The sequence below is a fragment of the Camelus bactrianus genome, chromosome 35, assembly GCF_048773025.1.
Source record: "Camelus bactrianus isolate YW-2024 breed Bactrian camel chromosome 35, ASM4877302v1, whole genome shotgun sequence".
Classification (NCBI taxonomy): domain Eukaryota; kingdom Metazoa; phylum Chordata; class Mammalia; order Artiodactyla; family Camelidae; genus Camelus; species Camelus bactrianus.
Window position 1 is genome coordinate 19862894 of NC_133573.1, and position 23074 is coordinate 19885967.

At 45.9% G+C, this 23074-nt stretch overlaps 1 protein-coding gene across 10 annotated transcripts in view; it reads right to left on the reverse strand.

Annotated features, from left to right (window-relative positions):
• The window catches only part of KIAA1217 (KIAA1217 ortholog), a 673163-nt gene that overhangs the window by 272523 nt on the left and 377566 nt on the right, over positions 1 to 23074 (reverse strand). The window contains exon 1 of one of the 10 annotated variants that reach the window (XM_074358472.1): positions 5989 to 6426. The exons of 2 other annotated variants lie outside the window; for them this stretch is intronic. In XM_074358472.1, the coding sequence (XP_074214573.1) occupies positions 5989 to 6058 (70 nt within the window). In that variant the 5' untranslated portion in view covers positions 6059 to 6426. Of the gene's footprint in view, positions 1 to 5988; positions 6427 to 23074 lie in introns of those variants that run through there. 7 more of the 10 variants (XM_074358468.1, XM_074358467.1, XM_045505033.2 and 4 more) reach the window with 7 other exon arrangements.

A 23074-nucleotide genomic window follows, 5' to 3' on the forward strand; every position in this document is an offset into this window, starting at 1 on the left:
GGGCCAGAAAGAGACTTTCCTGAGTTTCTAAGGGCTTCCTGGGTGGGATGGAGACTTCTGGAAAGGAAAAGCAGAAAGTGGGGGCTGGTGGGAGCAGGTAGCAAGCAGGCAGAGGATTATGGGAGATGGGTCACCCAAATTATGGGAGATGGGATACCCACACAGAAGATCCTGCTGCAGTCAGGAGACGGTGGGAGCTGCTGAGGCTGGCTTCTTGGCACCCTACCCCCGCTCAGGTTGCCAGGCTGGGTCAGCTGACCCACAGCCCCGGATCTGGACCTTGCATTATTCAAACATTCCACACCTGCTTCCTACCTGAGAGCCAGGAACAGCACCGATGACTGACTTCCCTGAGGTTCTATTCCTGGATCAGATCAGGCAGGCCCCAGTCTCCTACTGAAGGAGTCCCCCACTGCTTCATAGTGGCTTCTGGTTAGCTGTCTCTAAAGTGTTGCTTTTTAAATTGTGCCGAGATGCTCTCTTGCACCTGAACTTAGTGGGGAGTTGCTGTTTTGTCTGGCTGTACAACCTATCCAGACCTACCGTGGCAGCAGCCAGACTTTCTGTGTATTCAAATCATGACATCCTCCTAGGCACACATGGAAAACTGCATTTTCCAGTCCCCTCCATCTAGCTGGGCCTTGTACTAATTCTGATCAATGCAATGTGGGCAGAAGTGACAATGGGCCACCTTTAGACCTGGTCCCTGATTTCCTGAATAATCTTCCGTGCCCTTTAACTTTCCCCTTTGGCCAGTTAAATGCAAAAAAAACTCCAGCAGAAGCCTCCAGGACCCTGGGGAATGGCCTTATGGCTAGACAGAAGGAACCTGGGTCCCAGAGTCGCCTGGAGGTAAGCCACCCAGCAGATCCGCCCAGCCAGGAACAGCCACATTCCACTGTGTTCAAAAGAAGTTAACCTTGATTACGCTAAACCACAGAGAAGACAGGGTTGTTACAGTAGTCAGGTTATCTGACTCATGTGTATCATGGAGTCTGTTGGGGGCACACAGAGCTCGTCAGTGTTCCAGCCCCCTTGTTAATATTACACAGATCACCACTATACAGACTGGCACAGAAGTTACAGCTGAAACCAACTTATGGAATATTTCTCTAAAGAAAAAAAAAAAACACTTTAAAAATTAAACAGAAGGTTTCTGGTAGAGATTTTAGACCAAATAGCAACAGCCCCTCCCCTACCCAGAAAAGCATTCTTGTCTCAATTGCTGCTTTGTTGATTGATTTGAGTGATTCATTTTTCCAACTATTTATTGAGTGCCCGCTCTGTACACTGAAAAGTTTGGAGATGTCGCGGAATGGTAATCAAGATAGACTTAATTCCCTTCCCTCAGAGATGAACCACTTTATAATTAGGAAGGCAGACAACAAACACTGTAATATAAATGCAACATGGTGATAAGTGCTCTGAAGGATAAAGCAAGACAAGAGACAGAGACTGATGGGGCAATTTTAGAGTAGACTGAGGAGCAAAGAGCAGAATGTCTGGGACTCTCCAAGCTTGCTGTCTGCAGGGCTGCCAATACTATTTTTCTTTTCCAGCTTCACTGAGATCTAACTGCTATCTAGCACTGCCTGAGTTTAAGGTGGACATTATCATGAAATGATTACCACCATAGTGAATACTCGTGTCTTAAAACACCGGTTTCACTGCACCTGCAACAGGGGATTCAAGAACTCAGGAGTCAGAGCAGAAGCAGACAGACACCTCAGGGCAGCTGTGAGCAGATGCGAGCATCTCAAGGAACCCACCTCCAGGGCCACTCTGAGGAGCCCACGGCCTTCAAAAGAAGCATGATAGTTAGATTCAAATCCAACCAGTAATTACTCAGTAGCACTCTGTACTTCCAAGCACCCTTTCACACTGTTATTACCCAAGAGCTGACTGCTCAGCCAAGGAAGTCTCAACAATTAGAGCTACCTTCCTGGTGACCATATGCCCAGTTTGTCAAAACAGTTCTGGGTGACAACTGTTGTCCCAGCGAAATTATTTACAGCGTTCCTTTCCACTTTCAAAAGTGTCTCGGTCTGAACAACTAGTTACATGATCACCAAGGGATCCTTATCTACAATGGGCTGATAAAGTCAAAGCCGTGGGGGGGGGGGTAATTAGCCTCTTGTTCAGCACATAATTTACTGGAAGGCATCTACCTTCCTGATGCTCTGTTAGGTGCTGGGAATGTGAAGATGAAGAAGGCATGGTCTTTGCCCTGAAACACCATGCTGTCACTGGTATTACAAGGCCAGACACCAGCACAGTGACAGGAATGGGCACATGGTATACAAGTGACGTGAGCATCAGAGGCCTGGTCCTTTAACGCACCAAAGAACTGGAGGTGAAGCCACACTCCTTCACAGCATCATTTTTGCCCAGAACTCAATGGGATCTGAAAATCGAACCTGAATTCTCGGCCCCCTTTCACAATGTCTCAGCCACCCTGTCCAGGCTCCCTGACCTGCTGGAGTGCCCCAGGGCACATCTCTGGAAACTTTCCTTCTGCACAAGGACCCAATCCTAGTCCAGCTTTCACAGTCCTCCCTCCTCAAATTAGCCACGACTATCCAGGTTGCAATCAGCACCTCCACCTGGATGCCAGATAAGCTCCTGGATCCTAGTGTAGCCAAAAGATTTTCTGCTCTCCACCCACTTCCAGGCTGTAAGCACCCTCTCAGATACTCTGAGATTCTCAAACGCTTTCCCCTTGAGGTAAATGGCAACTTTTTTCTTCTAACTATGCAGACCAAAATTTCTGGAGTTATCTTTGTCTCCTCTGTCTCTCTTACACATCCAATCCCTCGGCCAATTTGTTTGATCTTCAATGTACACCTAGAACACATCTCATTTGCAACACCTGCTCTATGACACATTGGTCCAAGCGAGCGCCTGGTTTACCGGGGAAACCTCTTAACTGGCCTCCCTGCCCTTCCCCCACTCCCTCTTGGGTTATTCTCAGTACAGCACCCAGTCTTCACCTTTTATAAGACCAGTCAGACCTACCAGCAGTTCCCACCACCCTGGAAATAAAACCCTAAGTCCTCACCAAAGTGTCACAGCCCCTACCTGACCTGGCCTAGAATTGGGTCTTAACCTCTTTTTTTTTTTTAATAGAATTTTTTTTTTATTGAAGTAGAGCTGATTTACAATGTTGTGTTAGAACAGCAAAGTGATTTAGTTTTACATACATATATATATATATTCTTTTTCTGATTCTTTTCCATTATACGTTATTATAAGCTATTAAATACAGTTCCCTGTGCTATACAATAGGACCTTGTTGTTTATCTATTTTATTTTTGTAGTGTGTATCTGCTAATCCCAAACTCCTAATTTATCCATCCTCACCGTCGCTTTCCCTTTTGTTCACCATAGTTTCTCTTCTATATCTGTGTCTATTTCTGGTTTAAAAGTAAGTTCATTTGTATCTCTCTCTTTTTTTTTTAAGATTCCACATATAAGTGATATCATATGATATTTGTTTTCCTCTGACTTTTTTCACTTAATATGATAATTTCTAGGTCTATCCACGTTACTGCAAATGGCATTACTGCATTCTTTTTTATGGCCAAGTCCTATTCCATTCATTGTATATGTGTGTGTGTGTGTAATCTTTATCCAGTTATCCACTGATGGACATTTAGATAGCTTCCATGTCTTGGGTATTGTAAATAGTGCACTATGAACATTGGGGTGCATGTATCTTTTTGAATTTAGAGTTTTCTCCCGATATGTGACCAGGAGTGGGATTGCTGGATCATACGGTAACTCTAATTTTAGTTTTTTACGGAACCACCATACTATTCTCCACAGTGGTGGCACCAATTTACATTCCCACCAACAGTAGGAGGGTTCCTTTTCCTCCACACCCTCTCCAGCATTTACTATTGCAGACTTTTGAATGATGGCCATTCTAATCAGAGTGAGTTCTGATTTGCATTTCTCTAATAATTAGTGATATTGAGCATCTTTTCATATGCCTGTTGGCTATTTGTGTGTCTTCATTGGAGAATTGCTTGTTTAGGTCTTCTGCCCATTTTTTGATTTTTTTTTTTTTGACCCCTTAACCTCTTTTCCTCCCATCCTTTCTTCATGCTGTTCTTTGAAAATGCCCTTTCTGTTCCCTTCCTCACCTCTTTGTTCAAATATCACACCAGTGAGGATCTCCCTAATAATTCTACTAGTTTCACTCCCACTCTCTCCCCACGTTCCCTATTCCCTTTCCCTGCCTTAGTTTTCCCCACTGCTTTATTCCTACCTAATAGGGTTGCTAGATAAAATACAATATGCAGTTAAATCTGAATTTCAGATAAATAACAAATAATTTGTAGCATAAGTATGTCCCAAATATTGCATGGGATATACTTATACTAAAAATTATTTGTTGTTTATCTGAAATTCAGATTTAACTGGGCCTCCTGTATTTTTATTTGCTAAATCTGGCAACCCTGTCCTCTAACACACTATTCTACTTATTCATTCATTACCTTTCTCTACCCCTCCCCTTCCCACAAACTTGGCCCTTAGAATATAAATTCAATGAAAGCAAGTATTTTTGGTCTACTTTGTTTATTGCTGGATCCCCAGCAGCTAAAACAGTGACCATAACAGATGCTCAATATTCACTGAATATGTGAAGAAAGAAAGTGATCACACTCCCTCAGTCCAACCATCTCCAGCCTCTGAAGTGTCCTTGAATTGCTGCGGTTGTTTGAAAGTTGTCTCTTCAATCGGTCCCACTCTAACTGCCCCTCTAGATTCTGAGACATTTCTTTTAACAGAAGCCCAGAGGTTGAATTCCTGCTGAAGGATCCTGTCTATCAAAAGGGGAGAAAGGAAGGGGAGGGAACCCCACTGACCGGGGCCCTTAAGGAGAGAGGGCTCTGCTTGGAAGCACAAACACAGCCACCTAGACGATGACTAGACTCCAGGAATTCTCTGGGGTTTACTCGTCTTAAAATTTCTTGCATTTCAAGATGGGGAGGGAGGTGGGGGTGGAGGGGCTTTCTATCCCAATTGAATTTTTCTTGTCTGGCTTAGCTTTGCATTTTCAGTGTGGATGAGTCATTTGTTACTTCCCTTTGCCTTTTTCAAAAACACACACCTTTTCCCCTGTGCATTGTCACTACTCCCACGCACAGCCCTGCAGCCCCTCAAGCACAGTGACTGACTGGCCCCTGGATGAACCTGGGTTAGGGTGGGTGCTGGGTGGTTCTGGACTGTGAGGTGTCCCAACACGCTGCCTGTGTGATACTTCAGGAGAGGCTCTGGAATCACAGACGTCAGACACTGGAGAGCAGACACGTCCTCTCTCCACCCAACCCCACTGCAAAATTTCTTTGGAACAACATGAGCTTCTGGAAATTCCCTACGGAAAAGACAAGTCTATTGTAAACACAATTAAAGGGAAACCACTTGGAGAAAATTGACCAAAATTGTCTAACAGCTCCCAGCTTTTGAATTAAAGCACACAGATAATTCAGAGTTCCAGCTATCCTCCACATGTACAAGTGCCCCCTTGCTGCTCCGATCTGTAAAATAAAATATCCCCCAAACTCTGCAATTAATCTCTAAAACACAACAAAACTTGCATGGAACATGCATTTGCTCCAACCAATGAATGGAAGTGCTGCCTCCCCAGAAAGAGGTCCTCTCTCCCACGGCTGGAGCAGTGAGGATTAAAAGCTGCTTTTCACGATACATTTGTCACTGCCTAGAGATCTAGCACATACTGACTGCTTACTGTGCTACAAATGTGACATCACCCCTCCACTTCTTTAGCTGCTTAAAGAAAATCCTGCCAGAGATCAAGTCAAGCTCACAGCTCTCCAGTTTGGAAAACGCATCACCCCAAGAAATATGCCTTCTTCTGTGCCAGGCGCCCCGTCTCCAGTTCTAAAAAAGCAGCAGCAAGCGGCAAGCGGCAAGGGACACTCGTTAACTGTAACTCCATCTTTGAATGAGCCTGTTACTTACCCTGCATCTGTCGGCAGTCTGCTGAGTAAGGAAGGCTCGGCTCACATTTCTGGCTTTCATTTTCTTCCATTGTCCCTGCCTATGGCCCCAGCTCCTCGCTGTTCTTCAAACTTCAGAGCGCAGTTCTGAAAAAGCTCCCAGAAAGCGCCTGGAAGGGGGCCCCGGGGGGCGGGGAGGAGGGGACGGTGCGAAACCCCACCCCAAACTATTCTCCACTCCCATGCAAAGTCTCTCTCGCCGCGGAAAACTGCATTCCAGCGCCGGGCCTCCCGCGTCCCTCGGCGCGCGCGTCCCCGCGTCCGTCCGCCCGTCCGCCCGCTCGCCCGCCGGACGGGTCCACGAGGAATGCGCGCTGCGCCCCCGCCCTGCCCGCGCCGCGCGCTCCCGGAGGCCCCAACAGGTGATCGGCTCGCCTGCCCCGGGCCCCAGGCGGCCCGGTGCCCGCGCCGCAAACGGCTGTGACTCCGCGGCCGGGAAGGAAAAACATTTCAGTGGATCACAGGCAGGAGCCCTTGCTGGAAGCCGCTTCTCTGGTCTCTTTAATCTCAGGCTCAGAATCAGCCTCCCCAATAGGCTGGTACACATAGAAATAAACAGCCAACTGCTGAACGTCCCAAATTTCAGTGAAATCGGTTTTAAAAAGAACAGTGAGAAAGAAGGGGCCTCTGTGGAAGGTTCTTAAGGAAACACTTTCTTGCACCGACTGTTTAGAGCCTGATTAACAAACACGAAGATGTAGTTGACTGTTCACACTGTCAATTTCAGTCACTTCAGCGGGACTTCTAAAAGTTTGTGCTCATTTGCCTAGACTTTCTGGACTTCCCCCTACCCCCTACGCCCCCACCCCCACCCCGCCTTGACCACAAAATCTGAAAAGTAAACTAGTAAAAAATCAACCTTCTGACTCTCTCAAGTGAATTACTTAAAAATATCTGAAAGGCAATTAATGTGCTTTTTTCTTTGGATGGGCAAAGTTATATCCACTGGACTCACTCTCCTTTTAAACTACCTACAAATATTTATTTAGTTCTTTACCCAGTCCTTGAAACACTGGCAAATTTCCCAGAAAGTGAAAAGAGGAGGCACAGTGTCCAAAAAAAAAAAAAAAAAAAAAACCAGGAAAATAATCTGAGCAACGTTGGCGCTGCTATGTGGGATATCAACAAGTAACACACCCACTGGTAAGAAGAGCGTGATGTTTTAATCGATGGGGGCCCCTTCATTTGCAGAGGAAGAAATGCACAATGGTTAGCCCGCTGACCATAAATTGACCCAGTTTACTGGCCATTCAGGCAAGGTTGTAGATTAATTTAGATGAAGAATGTGGGCAGAACAATGGCTGGCCTGTCCTCCAGATTCTGACCTTGAGTCACCGGTGTGTTTTGGCAGCATGGGGGACAGATTTTGTCCATTTAGGACAAAAAGACTCAGTAGGCTGTAAAGGACATAGGAAAGTAATGGTGCCAGGAAGTGAGCTCAACTCACATCAGGAGAAACAGAAGAGACCCCTCAATTCCTAAAAGGATTTCTCTTGAAACCCAGGAGGATGTAGTGGATCTTCCAGAAAGTTACAGCCAAGCCGGGCAGCAGGGAGGCAGAAAGTTGGGTGGCCAGGGTAGATTACTCAAGGACGCCATGACTTTGCAACAGAATGACCTGGTAATCTTGCTTTAAGGAGGAACTAATCTTAGTTTCTGGGCTGGTGGCCTGCGGCAAAGGCCCAATGAATCTCCTTAAAACTTAACTATTTCCTCGGGTACACAGTGTTCAGGAAGAAGGGATCTGTGCTCAAGCCCCCAGATCCAGATTATCCAGACCCTTGTAGAGATGTTGTGTGTGTGTCTTCAAATTATTAATGCCAGGAAGGATGGAGGCGAGGTAGAATGAGAGAGACAGAGAGACATCATGCCACACTGCAGCACCAGATCATCAGCCTACACCAGATGCCCTGGGCTTTGGGCTCTGACCCTAACCCGACTTGAGCTGGTGTGTGAAGAGGCTGCTCCTGACAGTTTCTACCTGTCACTTGACACAGTACAGAGGCAAAAACCAGGATGGAGGAGACAGCCAGGCATCTCCAATTGCAGTCCTCCATCACCAACAGCACCCTGTGCTACCTGGGGCCCTTCCTGGCAGCCTCAATCCAGGCAGAAAAGATCCATTTTTAGATGCAGATTATGCTCGCCTGGGTCTGTCTGGAAAGTGTGAGAGCAGATAAGCTCTCTTGTTGATTCTCAGATAAGCAAAATGCGGGACAGCTCTCCCACCAGCCTGAGTCTCCAAGCAGCCCAAAGAACCCCCGGTCAACCACGTGGTCCAGCTGCTCTGACCCTCCCCTCCCCCACAGGCAAAGCGGGCTGCTGCCTCTGTGGACATTCCTCCAAGCAAATTCTTTGGGGTATGCACAAAAGAAAAAGGCATTACCAGTGGAGGTAAGAAACATAAATCATTAAGGATCACGAAATCTAGACATTTACAGTAAAACATGTTCTCTTGAGTAGTCAAACTTTCTGATCATCCTGGGGAAGAGCTTCTATTGTATTAGTTATTGGCCCTTTGTTCCTCCTGGAGAGCTGGAACTGAAAACAGCTTGAGAAGGCTCTGCATTAATGCCAGGGCACTGACTTTTCTATACATCTCTCCCTGAAGCACACAGACCTTACTAACAACTTTTCACTGATTTCCAGTTTCTCTGCGAAGGGTCTCAGGAAAACAGTAACTGTACTCTGCAATCTGCATTAGTTTAGTAACTCAGATCTTCATGAAAAAAACTATCATTTTCACTGCTGTTACTGTGGAGATGTTCTTTCTGGAAGAAACCCTATTTGAACTCGAAGTACATGAGGCTTTTTGGTTTAATTTAATTTCTGGGTTAAAAAAATTGCTATTATGACCCAATCTGCCTACTGCCATACTTTGAAATTGGCTGTGAAAGGTGTAAGGAAAGTGGGGAAGAACTTGCAATGTGATTTTTCCTGCAGTCACAGACAGCGTGACAGGAAGGAGACTGACGGGCTAAATTTTCAACTCCATTTCTGTTAACCAGGAAAGGTGCAAGACGATTTCTCGGTTAATGGCTCCATATGTTGGCAATTCATGACTCCAAATGAGCTAACACAGAGAAAAGTGTCCTTTAAAAGGAAAGACAGCTGATGAGATAAGAGTGCTGTAAGGGCCAACGGTGATTTTGCAGTCAGAGGAACCCATTACAGAACTGGGCCATTATTGGTTGTGATAACCCAACTCCAACGGGCGTCCGCCATGATGGGCGTTAGTCACAAAAATCATAAACTATTGCGTAAGACTTCTCAGCAGGCCTGTTTAATTACAGGGCTGAAGAAAGCATGTCAGCTTCCTTTGTGTAAGCTTTTCAAGAGAGAAATCATCGCTAGCATCAAGCATTAGTGGAATTATGCTGCTATGTTTCAGTTTTGTTTTTGGTTTTTTTTTCACTTTAAACCCTATTAAGAACACACTGGTTTAAAATGATTTGACATGGGGACACAAAAGAAATAATTAATGCTTGCTGAAGTCATAAAATGCCATTTTCCAAGGCAATGATAACGGTGAAAGTAAAACAAAACAAAATGAAAAACAAGTAAGAATGTTTCAACCAGAGACCTCATGTTTGATGTGTCACCCATCTGCTTTTCTAAAGGACACGCTGTTGTGTGTCACTCTGTAAGTCAGAAATAAAGGGCTTTTGACAACTGGGAAAACATTTGCTTAAATGGATGATCTGGTGAATGAAATGCAGGATCTTCAATCCTACTTTTGCCAGCAGGGTGTCAGCTGGCTCGGGTGACCTTATACTTAAATATAAACCAGAGCACTTGTGATCAGGAAAGGGGACACCATTAATAATGACAACAGGACAAGATGCAGAAACTACGACTGTCCGTGGCAGACCAGCACAGATGATCACCTATCTGTAGCCCAAGATAAGCCCTATGCGCTCCTCTGGTTTCCAAACGTGAAATGAACATAATAATGCTGTTTGAGTTTCCAGACGCAGACCTCACAAGAGAAATCGAAGCATCAATTAAAGGTGTGAACGTCATCAGAGCTGCATTACAAGCACCACCAACAATTTCACACTGGAAAACACAAATTCCACAACACGATACTCTGCATGATTCATTCACCAAAACAGATTTTCCTTTCTGTGTTTAGGGCAAAGGTCTTACCGATGTGACCCAGTAACCATGTATATACCTCCAGCATTCTCGCCAGAGAATAACCCATCTTCCTGCTCTTACTTGCAGTTCTTAAAATCCCAGTTGCTCCACGGAGACCCTGCCGGCCAAAGAGAAGCAAGGTGGCCAAGAGCCCCCTCCATTGATTTCAGTCTCTCTATTCTGACGTCTGGGAACTTTCCTTCCCTACTCCATACAAATTCCTCATGTGCTTATAAATATGCAGCAGACTTAGATCCAATGTGTTAATGCTTTAAGCAGATTTGCTTTCTTTTCAAGAGAATCCATTGATGTTCATTTTTACTGGGGTTTCTTTTTATCTCTTTTAAGCTGCTGGATACTGAAGAGCAAAGACCTCATCTGCAAAACTCTGTAGCTAAGTTCCACGTGTGCAGCACATCAGGGAGAAACCAGGGCCTGGTCACTGCAGACCAAGTCTGGATCCCAGGTGGCAACGTTTAAGTGAAAATTGCAACTTGCATGTGCTCACGCCTCTCCTCCCAGAGAGAAGTAAACCGCAACAGACTCCACTGAGTTCCTAATGGCCCCAGGGAGGAGTCCATGGCACTGTGAGAACATCCACAAATACCAGATCCTGCTTGCTTCCTTGTTTTACCCAGTGGGGCCATTGTGAACCCTTTCAATATGGAGTGTTTGGTGAGGCCTCCATGGAAAGGCACTTCCCTGGTCTATGTCTGCCTTGGAGCTTCTGCACGTGGCCTCCCTCAGAGCTGCACTGAGCTGTTAGGAGTGGGAGGGGACAAGAATGACAGGGAACCAACCACAGAACCAGAAGACCCGGCTCCTATGTGGTTCATGTCTCCCCGTTTCCTTCCCCCATTCTTCAGATGAACAAACTGAGGCCTGGAGCCTTACCGCCAGTCAGGCTCCTGTCGCTCCTGTATCCCAGCCTTCACACTATCACACTTGGTCAACACTTAGGATCTTTTATCCTCTTTTCTTTTGACTGCCCTAGGGCACCCCTCAATTATACTAATTCCTCTTGCTCTGCGGAAATGAAGAATCAAGTCAGGATCTGTAATTGGGAGGGTGTACCTAGTTTTTTCCAAAACCCCTCTCCCCTCAACTGTAGCATTGGATCTGGTATTATTTGGGGGGGGAGGGGGACTGCTGTACAAGCCTTGAGGCATCAGACATTAAGGTCCTCTCTGCTCACTGAGACCTGGTGTGAGCTGTGTGTGCCTGCCCATGTGCTGGTTCTGTACCACCATGGACCGTCCCAGGGGGGCAGGGCTTCCCGGGGAGGGGAGGCTGGGACCAGCCATCGGAGATGCTGGAGAGGAGCCTAGACAGGTTCAGCAGCAGAAAGGGCCTGTGAGGTGAGCTGGGGGAGGCACAGCCGTGAAAGCACACCTGTGCAGCACAGGGGTAGGGAGTGGGGGGCTCTGAGAGCCTGTCCTGGAGATGACCTCGATACACTGGAAAGCCAGACCTATGACAGGCATACTGGGAGCCCAGCCGGGGGGAGGGGCTTTACTGCTCTCTCCCCTGAGCCTGTGCTCTCCTCTGCCCCATCCTCTAGAACTCAGACCTCCTCACCTTCTCTATCAGCACAGGGGAAACTCACTTGAAACTGGACTGATCGCCTCTGTATGCTTCAGTGCCAAGTAAATGCTGAGCTAGACTTTGTTTCAATAATGCATCTAGATTTGTTTTTTAACTTTTGTCATCAATTCTTAGCTTCAGTGATTAACAGCCAGACTTGATTTATAAGAGAGCCACGGACAGCAGAGAATGCAGGAGTCAGTGCCAAAACCTTTCTGTTTCACCCCCAGAGGCTGATAGGTGTGCACAGTGACACAGAGATGATGAACTGCGCTGGCTGTGCTCTCCACAAATGGAGGGCAGTGCTGCCAAAGCCTGGAGATGGAGACGTGGGGTGCTCTCAGGTTGCAGGGTGCCCCGGGGGTGTGAGATGCAGTGGTGACAGCACCACCCTGCCTGGAACCCTGGCTCTCTCCAGCTTTTCCACCCTTTACTTTTATGGTCAGTTCCTGAAAATCAAACATGTCCTTCAGAGCTTAAGTATTTTTACAGTGATTTCATTTTTCTCTCCCCCAACCCAGCCCCCAGAATTTAAGGGAAGGGGAGAACTTCTGTCTCTTGCAGATGGGAAAAACAGTTTTACTAATGAAGGACCTAATTTCTGGGGCCAAGTGGGTGGGTGGGGTGCTGAAATTGGCCAAGTAGATGAAGACCTCCAGCAGTGACCAACTGCTCCGTGGCTCAGTGTCTCTGCCTTTAGTCACTGTGAATTCTGTCTTCATCCTCACATGCTATTAGAGCTTAAAAGTCAACATTTCCCAGATTCCAGTGTTCTGGTATTGAAACATTCCCTTTTGCAAGCTTTACATTCTCTGGAGTGGACAAGGTCGAGTGGGATCAAATAGAATTAGAAGTTGGGCCAGGGTTTCCATAACACTTTATGAGGAGTTTAATCTGTGGAACATGATTGGTTTCATAAAAGTAAAGGGGATGAAATGATAACAAGTCATTTCTACCGACTCCCCCACATATGCACACACATCCCCCGTTCAATGCATCCGCACCCGATAAGCATAAGGAGCCAGGATGCTGATAAATGACACACTGTACAAAGTGAAAAGAGGACCTGAGAAGAAGTGACAGTATTTCCAGGCTTGCTCAGCTCACAAGTCCCTTCTGAGAAGGATGCTGGGGAAGCAGCTCTAGGCCACTCCCAGGCCTGACTTCGGTCCAGCCAGTAGGGATAAGCATCCTGATGGGAGAGCCTGGTGGGAGAGTCTGGGTGCTATGGGCTGGGGAAGGGCTAAGAGACCCAGTCAGGTCTCCCCTCTTCTTTCTTACAGACTTTGAATATGAGACACATAGAAAAGAGATGATTTGCCCAGGACTTTGGGTGTTTCTAGGATGTGGAAATTTGGGGATTAAAACCTGGAAAGTCCCAGAGAAACTGAGTTGAGTTGGTCACCCCAGATGTAGGCAGTATGGTGGGCAAAAGCTGAGACCCACAGAGACATTAGTGGGTAAAAGCCATGGAGGAGAGAGAGAGAGAAATAGTTGAATGGCAGCTGCAGATAGAAGAGACCAGGCAGGCATGGAACAGCTGAACGAGGGACAAGGACAGATCCCTGTTGGTTTCCCAGAGTTGCTGTCACCATCGTGTAGCTACTGCTATACCCTACATGTCAAAGAACTATGCCCAGTGGCTCAGGGGGCCTGGGAAAGCCATTTCCTCATCCTCCTACTTCCTCATATAACCCAGCCTTTGTGTGCTCACCTGAACAGGTCACACCTATGAAAGGACATTGAAGAGGAGAGTTTACAGAATCACTTCTAAGTTAAAATATAGAGACTGCAGAGTCAGGAGGCACCATATACACACTGTTCCTCCTAGCCAGCCTCCTGGGCGTGGGTCATGAAGGTAAAGCTTGGGAACCAGCTGCACTGCCTTCCTGGAGGATCCCTGTACCCTCCACATGTCATCAAAACCAACCCCTCACTCCAACTCTTGCCTTTACATCTTAACCTCATGTAAATCATCATCATAAACAGAAAGGAGTGAGGTTGATAGACGTGGAGCCAGATTTTAATTTATGTACAGACAGAACCCCAAATCTGGGTATTTTCAAGTAATCTCCCATTGAGGGAAATAAACCTGATCTTTAGGTCACAAATAAATACAAACATAAATGAAAATGTGGTTTGGTACACCTTCAAAACACACACAGTGTTTTTGCCCTATCTTTTAAAAGATATATATTGCCCTGGGTTGCACATTTTTTACAGCAAAAGATTTGCTTCAAGAGATTCCCAAAATTCTAAAGGCAAATTTATACAGACTGGATTCAGGGAAAGAACAAAACCTAAAAAAAAAAAAAAAAAAAAGGAAACAATGAAAATGATCTTAACTCAGTATTTCTCAAAATTCAGCAAGTTGTTTTCTGCCATCTAATTCTTACATTATAGTATATTAGTATGGACTTAAAAAGATTAAACTTTTTGTCACCTATAATATTGTTAACAGTATGGGTTTGATAAACAATTATATATTTTCCTACATACAGTAAACACATAACAGTTTTTTTTTTTAAGGTAAAATGTTTTGTTCATGTAATTTAAAATTGCCTCATAAGGCGTTGCAGCATGGAGTACTGATTTAGGTTAAAGGTGACCAGTCTAACCATCTCATCATTCATTCACACCTTCATTTGTTTGAGAAATCATACAGCACTGATTTGCCATTGGTGGATGCTAAGGATGGGGGGATGGATAAGACAAGCCATAGATTTGTAAACGTTGAATGCACTGCACAGTATTTAATTGTTTATACGTGAGCTTGTCTCCTGAGACTGTGAGGTCTCAAAAGAATGGGAATCCTTTTAGATCATCTTTGAGTCCCCAGCTCCTGCCACTGCCCTTGACCCACTGAGACACCGAGAAAATGTTTTGCATGATGGGATCCGAGAAGGAATGATGATACCACATAGACTAAGAAGATGATATCCAAGTTCACTTAACTAGGGAAAGAAGAGAAGAGTTCTAGTAAAGACATAATTCAAGGGCATGGGAGGAGGAGCAACCATTCTTGTCAAGAACAGGAAAGGCCTGGGAGAGAAGGTGCCATGTGGTCTCAAAGAATGAAGAGACTTTCACCAGCTGACTCACTGGGGAAAGAGAATGTCAACCCAGGGACCCCAAGTGCATTAGCCAATGCCTTGAGAGTAGAAATGTGGTGTGCATATCAGGTGGTGGCAAATAATGGCAGAAAGTGAAGGTGTTTTAAAAAAATGAATAGTGGGTGGAAGACCTGAATAGATATTTCTTCAAAGAAGGTATACGGATGGCCAACAGGTACATGAAAAGATGTTCAACATCCCAGGGAGATGGAAACCAGAACCACAAGATTTCATCTCACACCTGTCAGAATGGCTATTGTCAAAAAGATACAAATAACAAGTGTTGGAGAGGATGTGGGGAAAAGGAAATTCTCATGCACTGTTGGTGGGAGTGTAAGCTGGTGCAGCCACTATGGAAAACAGTATGGCTATTTCTCAAAAAACTAAAAATAGAACTACCATACAATCCAGCAATCCCACTCCCGAGTATATATCTGAAGGAAATGAAAACACAAATTGAAGACACATGCACCCCAATGTTCACAGCAGCTTTATTTACAGGAGCCAAGATACGGAAGCAACCTAAGTGTCCATCATTAGATGAATGGATAAAGAAGATATGGTATGTACACAATGGAATGTTACTGAGCTATAAAAAAAAGAATGAAATTCTGCCATTTGCAACAACATGGATGGACCTGGTGGTTATTATTACTTCTTCAAGTAAGTCAGACAGAGAAAGACAGATATTGTATGTCTTCACTTATATGTGGAAACTAAAAAATAAAACAAAGGAATGAATATAACAAAACAGAAACAGACTCATAGATACACAGAACAAACTAGTGGTTACCAGTGGGTAGGAGGGGGGAGGGGTAATTTAGTGGAAGGGGATTAAGAGGTAAAAACTACTAAGCATAAAATAAATAAGATACAGCACAGGATGTAATGTACAGAACAGGGAATATAGCCAATATTTTATAATAACTTTAAATGGAGTATAAGCTATAAAAATACCAAATCACTATGTTGTACACCTGAAGCTAATATAACATTGTCAATTAACCACACTTCAATTTCTAAAAATGTTTAAAAATAAAAATAAATAAAAAATTGATGGTGAGGATGGGGATTTGCAGAAGATTGATAAAATATGTAAGGGCTATTCTGAGGGTTTCTTGCATTTCAAATGAGAAGTTTAAATTGTAAGCTCTAGGCAGTGAGGAATGAAGGGACCAAATAGGTGCTTTAGAAAGTGATTCTCTTGGTACAATGGAAGCTGTATTGAATGGGGGGGGGGCGAGGAGGAGGGAGGAGGTTGATGAGCGGGAGGGCAATTAGTTAAGAGCTGTAATAAATGTACAGTTTCATGGTACGTCTGCTGAGAGTCACGGACAATGTCCCTCTGTTACCCCTTCCCACCTTCTCTGTGTATTTGTTCATAAGAACAAGAGCCCTGCAGCCCTCCAGCCCTGGTTTAAATATTCTCCCAAGTTAAAGCTCACCCATCTCACACAGGTTCAAGTCACAATGACACAGAAATCACGTAGACCATCAGACCAGCATCTACGTTTATTCACTAAGAAGAAAAAAATCAAACCAAAAAAATCAAGCCCTGTGAATGAAAATTCCAAAGATCACAGAACCAAGGCAGAATGTAATCATGAACAAAGCTGGTTTGATTCAGGTTCTCAGTTTACCCAGAAGCAGACTCACGCCCTCTCCTGAGCTGTGCAATCCCGGATGAGCGGTTATTTAACCTGTCTGGGCCCTGGAGTTTCTCATCTGTGAAGTGAAGGCTTTAGTCTGGATAAATTCTGAGACTCCTCTCAGTTATAAACTGAAATCTCAGTTTTTCCACTGCAGCTTTTCCAGACAAGCCAGGTCCCTATTAGTGAGGGAAGAGAAGAACCCATCATGACAAGCAGCCCTCCCGGCCAGTGCCCCAGCTGTATGAATGGGAGGGAGGGGACAGTTACTTGGGTTGATGTTCGCTGTTCTTCCTGGAACTCCAATGCTGACAACACCTACAAGCTACTGCCTAGTTCTCGAGGCCTCACCTTTACACAGGGGCTGAGCAGGGTGCCCCACTGAGCTCTAAGGTAAAAGGAACCACATGGCTTTAAGCACCTTGGGCTGCTAATATTTCATATTTATTTTTGATGAAGGTACTGGGGATCAAACCCAGGACCTCGAGCATGCTCAGCACATGCTCTACCCCTGAGCTACACCCTCCCTGGAGCTGCTAACATTTCTGCAGGAGTGTCAGCATGGAGAGAGCACAGACATGAATCCAAGCCTGAGTCTCTGCTCCATCACTTACTTGCTAGGCCAGACTGGGCAGGTGACTTCCATTTTCCTACCAATAAAATGGAAATAATAATAGTACCTACCTCCCAGCGTTGTGGTGAAGATAAAAGCAGCTCAGAGCCTGGCACATAGTAAGTGCCAGTTTAGTTGTGGTACATGAATGAATAGAATGTCACAGGTCATCCTGTGAATCTCGGTCATAACACGATAAACCAGCCTTTATCATCCCACTGTGGGTCACGATCCCCAAGAGACCCAGACAGGTGACTAAAGCTGGTGGGTCAAAGCAGAGAGTGGCATTACTGGGTGGGACCCCTTAATATTCACCAGGTCACACCCACATGGTGGTATTGATCGCTCTTCCCTCTCTACTGAATTCAGGGAACTTATTTTGTACCTTTTGTCAATGCCTAGCACTCTCAATGACAATAAAATGCAGGGACCTCAGTAATCAGGGACCTCAGATTTGAGTGTGGCAGGCCTAGTGACAGTGCATTTGCAAGACGGATTAGGGAGGTGAGACTATGTCGAAACTGAGTGTAGAAAGCACCTGCCAGAAACAAGCTCTTAAAACACAGTCAGTACAGACTCATGACATGTTTACAGTGGGATTTGGTCACCTTGGGGCTACATGGATTTACAAAGGAGAAAACTCACAAGCAATATGGCACAGAGCAGATTTATGTTTGGATAGTCATCTGACAGGTCCACAGACCAACTCAGAGCACCTGCAAGACCCTGGCAGGAATGTGATGGGAAGGATGATGGAATGATGGTGGCTGTGGCTGGACAGGTGGTGGTCTCCTGCGTTTGATGAACAGAAAGCTTGAAGTTTATCCTGTGAGCGCTGCGGAGTCACGATCTGTGCTTTAGACAAATCTGTATGGAGAATGGATTTCAGAGAAGCAGGAAAAGGGACTCCACTAAAATGCCTATTATACTCGTTCAAGAAAAAGAGACATGAGAATCTAAACTAAGGAGGAAGTAAGGGTGAAATGAGCAGACAGATTGGAAAGCCACCTGGGAAATTGGCATGAATGAAAGATTCATCGCATGCCGGGTGGCAGACTCAGGGAAGAGAGTCCCACCAAGCTGCACAAACTGAAGTGACATATCAACATCCCACCTAGGTTTTTCCACTGATTTTAGTTGGGTCAATACTACTGCAGATAGGCCCAACTCTTCCCAAACAACTTCACTCTTCTAACAGCTTTCTGTTGATATATTCATTCAATGTCAGTAACTCAGCATTGCTCATTCTAGGAAAGGGGAAAAATTCAACATTCTGCCAAGGCCCTTTTACATATATATATATGAAGTTAGGAATAGCTCTAGGCACATCACATGGCATTAATTTTGTATTATATGAAATCTGATTGACTACTGTGCCAAATTATAAATAGTTGCCAAGAAGTCTAATGACCATTTATCAAAAAGACGCTGTATGTATGAGTTATGAAGAAAGAAGGTGGCCAGAAAATTGGAGTTCAACTGAAAATGGATCCGTCATTTTGCGATTCTAAAATCCCTGTGCCTAGTGATGTGTGTTCAGTTTGCCTTGGGTGCGGTTTCTAGAGTGCTGCACAAACTCTTAGGTTTAACTCCATGTGTCAGACGTGATGCCAGCACCCAGCACCATGCCTGGTCCACAGTAGATACTCCGGTAATGTCTGTCAGGTGAATGAAGGAACATTAAAGGCAACTGTGGGCAGATTCCATCCCCAGGACCTGGAACCTCACTCGGGAGCCACATGAAGTGGGAGGAGGCAGCAGCACAGCCTGCGACACCTCTTCCCGGGTCCAGGCGCCACCCAGGCTGGCTTTGGGGTTTGGCATCTGCCTGTACCTGCATCTTCTGACGTCCTTCTCAGTTATGTCTCTTGCTGCAGGTAGTCCAAAGACACGAGAGATCCTAAGCAGGAACTCAACCCCCCGTTTAGGCATTTGGCCACTAGAGGGCAAGAAAGTCAAAAGCCTGCTTCTGGATGTCATGTTGCCCTTCGCAGGCTGGAAACGTCCACGCTCCCTAGGCAGCACCCTCAGCATTTCTTCTCACTGACAGTTCCCCATACTTGGTACAGCAGGAACTAGTGTGATTTCACCCCCAAGCTATTTGAAATAGCCATCTTTGGCAATGCTGTCCCCCCCCCCCTTTTTTTGCTAATAAGTTAGAAACGAAACCAGAACACAATCGGGAACATTTCCCATGGTTGACCAGGCAGGACTCTGCTAGGAGCAGCTTCCTGTGCCAATTGCCTGGAAGCCTTGAGGCTAGATGTGCTTCTTAGAGCAGCCAGGCAGTGTGCCCTGAGGCCCTCTGGGTCAGGTGGGGGCACCAGGTAAAATATAGGATGCCAAGATACATTTGAGTTTCAGATGAAAAATGAAAACTTTAAAAATATGTCTGCCCCAATTTGGGGGGGGTGTTACCTCCTGCTTCCTCCTCACATTGACTTGTGTGCCCCACAGCGCTTATCACACCCACCTAGCGTGTCTGGCAGGTGTGTGCCTGCGATGGGATGGGTGATTCTCCAGAGGGGTGGGACGGGAGGGGACAAATTTGTGTCACCTGGGAGGAGGAGTCATTCTGCAGGTTCCTATATACAGGAGCAAAAGCAAGGTTGGAAACCACTGCCCTGGTTTACCAGCCCCTTGGGGGCAGGTTCGCCACCCCATCTGGTGCTCACCTTCCTGTTCTCTGTGTCCAGCACAGAGACCAGCTCCTCGTACAAACTCAACACTGTTACATGTTCTTAAAATCTTATAATTAGCAAAGTTCTAGTTCTTTGTTATTTAAAAAAAAAAAAAAACCCTCCCGTTGTTCACTTTCTGGTATGTTTTATCCCTCGGCTGCATCTCCTCCTCACTTCCTCTCCGCAGTCTGCCTCTTCCTCACCCATCCCATGAATGAGAGCCCTGACCTGATGACTTGGTGTCATCAGGTTTTCCCACAATCCTACTTTCCCGGGAGTTTTCACACATCACCTTCCTGGCTCTGCTGCCCCCTGCTGCCCTCGTCCCTCTGTGTACCCACCTTTCTGTTGGTGGATGCTGTAGAACAAAACCCTTTATCCCCCATCCCAATAACTGATACCCAGGGAGCCTGGAGGATGGGGCAGGTGCACAGCGCCTCAAGCATGAAATCCTGGTGCTCCTGGAGCCTTGTACTGGGCAGCGCGTGGGTTCACAACCATCATCCAAGGATGACTCAGGTGTCCGTTTAAACAAGGACAAATGCCCCAGGGCCATCTGCCTAGTGTTTGGTTCAGTTGGGGTGTGGAGTAAGAAGAGGTGGCACCCTGCACCGGCTACTGAGGAGTGTTTAATAAATGGACTGCACTGTTTACACAGGGGTGGGCAGGTTCAAATCATGCCCACCAGGGCTGCTGCAGTCAGGGTGGGGATGCTTACCCACCTTTTCTACAGAAAGCAAGAGGAGGGAGCACTCAGTGCGGCCTGCAGGGAGAAATCTGAAGGGCTGCCTGGAGGAGTGTGGCCTTCCCTAGAGGGCAGTTCTCCAGGGTGGGGGTGGGGTGGAGGGCCTGCCTTGTTCTCCTTGACCTTAAGTTTTTATTAAGTGGTTGTTGAATTGAATTAAATAGCAAGTTCACCAATCTGGGGATAGAAACACTGTGAAGAGTGGAGACAGTGTGGCCCAGAAAGGTCCCTGGATCTGCCCTCACCTCTGCTCCGGGCTCCCTGAAACAAGTCCAGCTGCTTCCTGTGTCCTCTGAACAGAGCAGGAAGTGACACAAAACCTGGGGAAATGGTGTGATGCCCACCATGCACAGGGCACTGAGGGGCGTGGAGGGAGGAATGTGGAACATGCGATGGGCAGAGAGAGAGAACAGGTACATAAAACTGATGCAAATACAGGTTGCCTGTGCTAAGGACCAAGGGAGTTCTATTGATGCCTGGATTGAAAATTGAGCAGAGGGTGAAAATAAAGGCCAGGATTGGTGGGGAAGGTCGCCTAGAAGGGTTGGCAAGTTATTTACAGTCTCCTTGGAGATTCTTAATGAAAACAAACAGCAAAATACACAGCGCTCCTTCCTTTATTCCTTCAGAAGCGTTTGTTCAGGGCTCCCTCAGTCCAGGTCAACTGCATAATCATTCAATCTCAGTTGAATTGTAACTGCTCACAGTGAGTGACCACCTTGGCAGGGGGCACTTCTTCCCATTCCCTGACTTCCCAGAAGGCAGGATTCCCCCCCAAGCCCTCTTAGCCCACTCCTCACTCCTTCCTAGGGAGGAACAGGGCATGCCTAGTCTAACACCCTCTCTGTCTCTCTCTGGGCTGCCGTGTTGGGAGGCCTGAGATGGTCCCCATGGGTCTGGGATTGGGGAGGAAGCCTAATTCTGGGGCGTAGTCCACTGCTGCCTTAACCCTGCGCTATATTGGAGCGTTGGGTTTATCAAGGAACCAAGCCAATAGTTTAGTTTCTTTTTGTCTTATTCTTTTGTTTACCTCTTCATTTGTTCAGCACTTGAGTAAGGACAGTGGTATACGTGAGGCCTTTTTAAGAATCCCAGACTATCCCTTAGTCGGTGTTAGTCACTGTTCTAACCTCTTTAAGTGTGCTTTCATATTTAATCCTCACTACAGTATTAGGAAGAAGGTCTCCTTATGATTATCTTGCAAATGAAGAAACAAGACATTCATTAGCTCAACAAAGCGCACCCTCTTAGGATGGGGAGGAGCTGGGATTCAAACTCACATTTGGGCAGTGGAGCCCAGAAGCTACCTCCAGGCAATGCTGCCTCCACTAGGATTTCTTTTGTGTTATAATCTTCTCTCTCTCTCTCTTTTTTTCTAACCAAGTTATTTTAAATTCTCTTTCAATCAATAGACCAAAGTGCCAACAGGACTATTCTTTTTGTTAAAAAAAAAAAAGCAGGGAAGGGGGAGAAAACACCAAGACAAAACAAATGCCCTCCTTGGAGAGCTGAGATCCGCTCTCACACGTCAGATGTTAAGGACTGAACTATTTTTCTCATCTACTGTTGACGTGGACAGAGCTATGTGGGTTAGTGCATCTAGCAGCATACTTCCCTCCTCAAGGAGAGCCCATTTAAGCCATTGCTTTTGTTCAGGTTAGATGGCAGCAATTTAGAGAATTCTCTCCTGTGGCTCAAGGAAGAAAAGTGTCATGTCACCTGATGGTGGAGGAAGAAGTTTCTCACGCTGTATTTATGATTCAGCAGGACAGACGGAGAGCCAAACGACAGCCAAGACCCTCTTGTCTACATGGGGCTCAGTGTTTGGATCCTGGAGGGACACTGCCAAGAAGCTGTTTAAATTGGACGCTGGCATAAATCTTGTATCAGATATCTACTGCTGCAAAACCAATAGTCTCTGCAGATTGAAACTAAGCAGGACACTGTGGGGCTCTCCTGGGTACAAAAGCCCCTCTCTGTATCCTCCACTTCTTATTTGTAGGAAAAAGGCTTGAATCTCCTAGGCCTTCCCAGAGTCCCAAAGGGCAGACCCATGAAGTAACTAATTAGGGAAGTAAGGGAATGCAGAAACAAAGGAAAAGCAGTTTGAAGAAAATTAATGATACAGTTCAGCAATAAAACAGATTCCCAGTTTCTCCTCAAGGGGAAACAGAACAATCTGAAGAATATCTTTGAGTCATTCTGTAGGGACTACAGGCACCCCCACCCCAGCCCTGCCCAGGTGGGGGACGGTGACTCCAAGCTGAGCACAAGCCCTTACACCCCAGACTGGCTGGCACCAGGAGGATGATGACTGAGATTCCTGAAACATCACACCCCGTTATCTCACCACCAACCAATCAGAAGAAAGTCATGCATCCTATAGCCCTCCCCTCAAAAGCTGTCTTTAAAAGCCTTTCCCCAAAATCTTCAGGGAGTTTGAGACTTTTGAGCATGAGCTACCTGTCCTCCTTGTGAGATCCTGCAATGAATGCTGTAATTTCCTTCACCACAAGCCAGCAT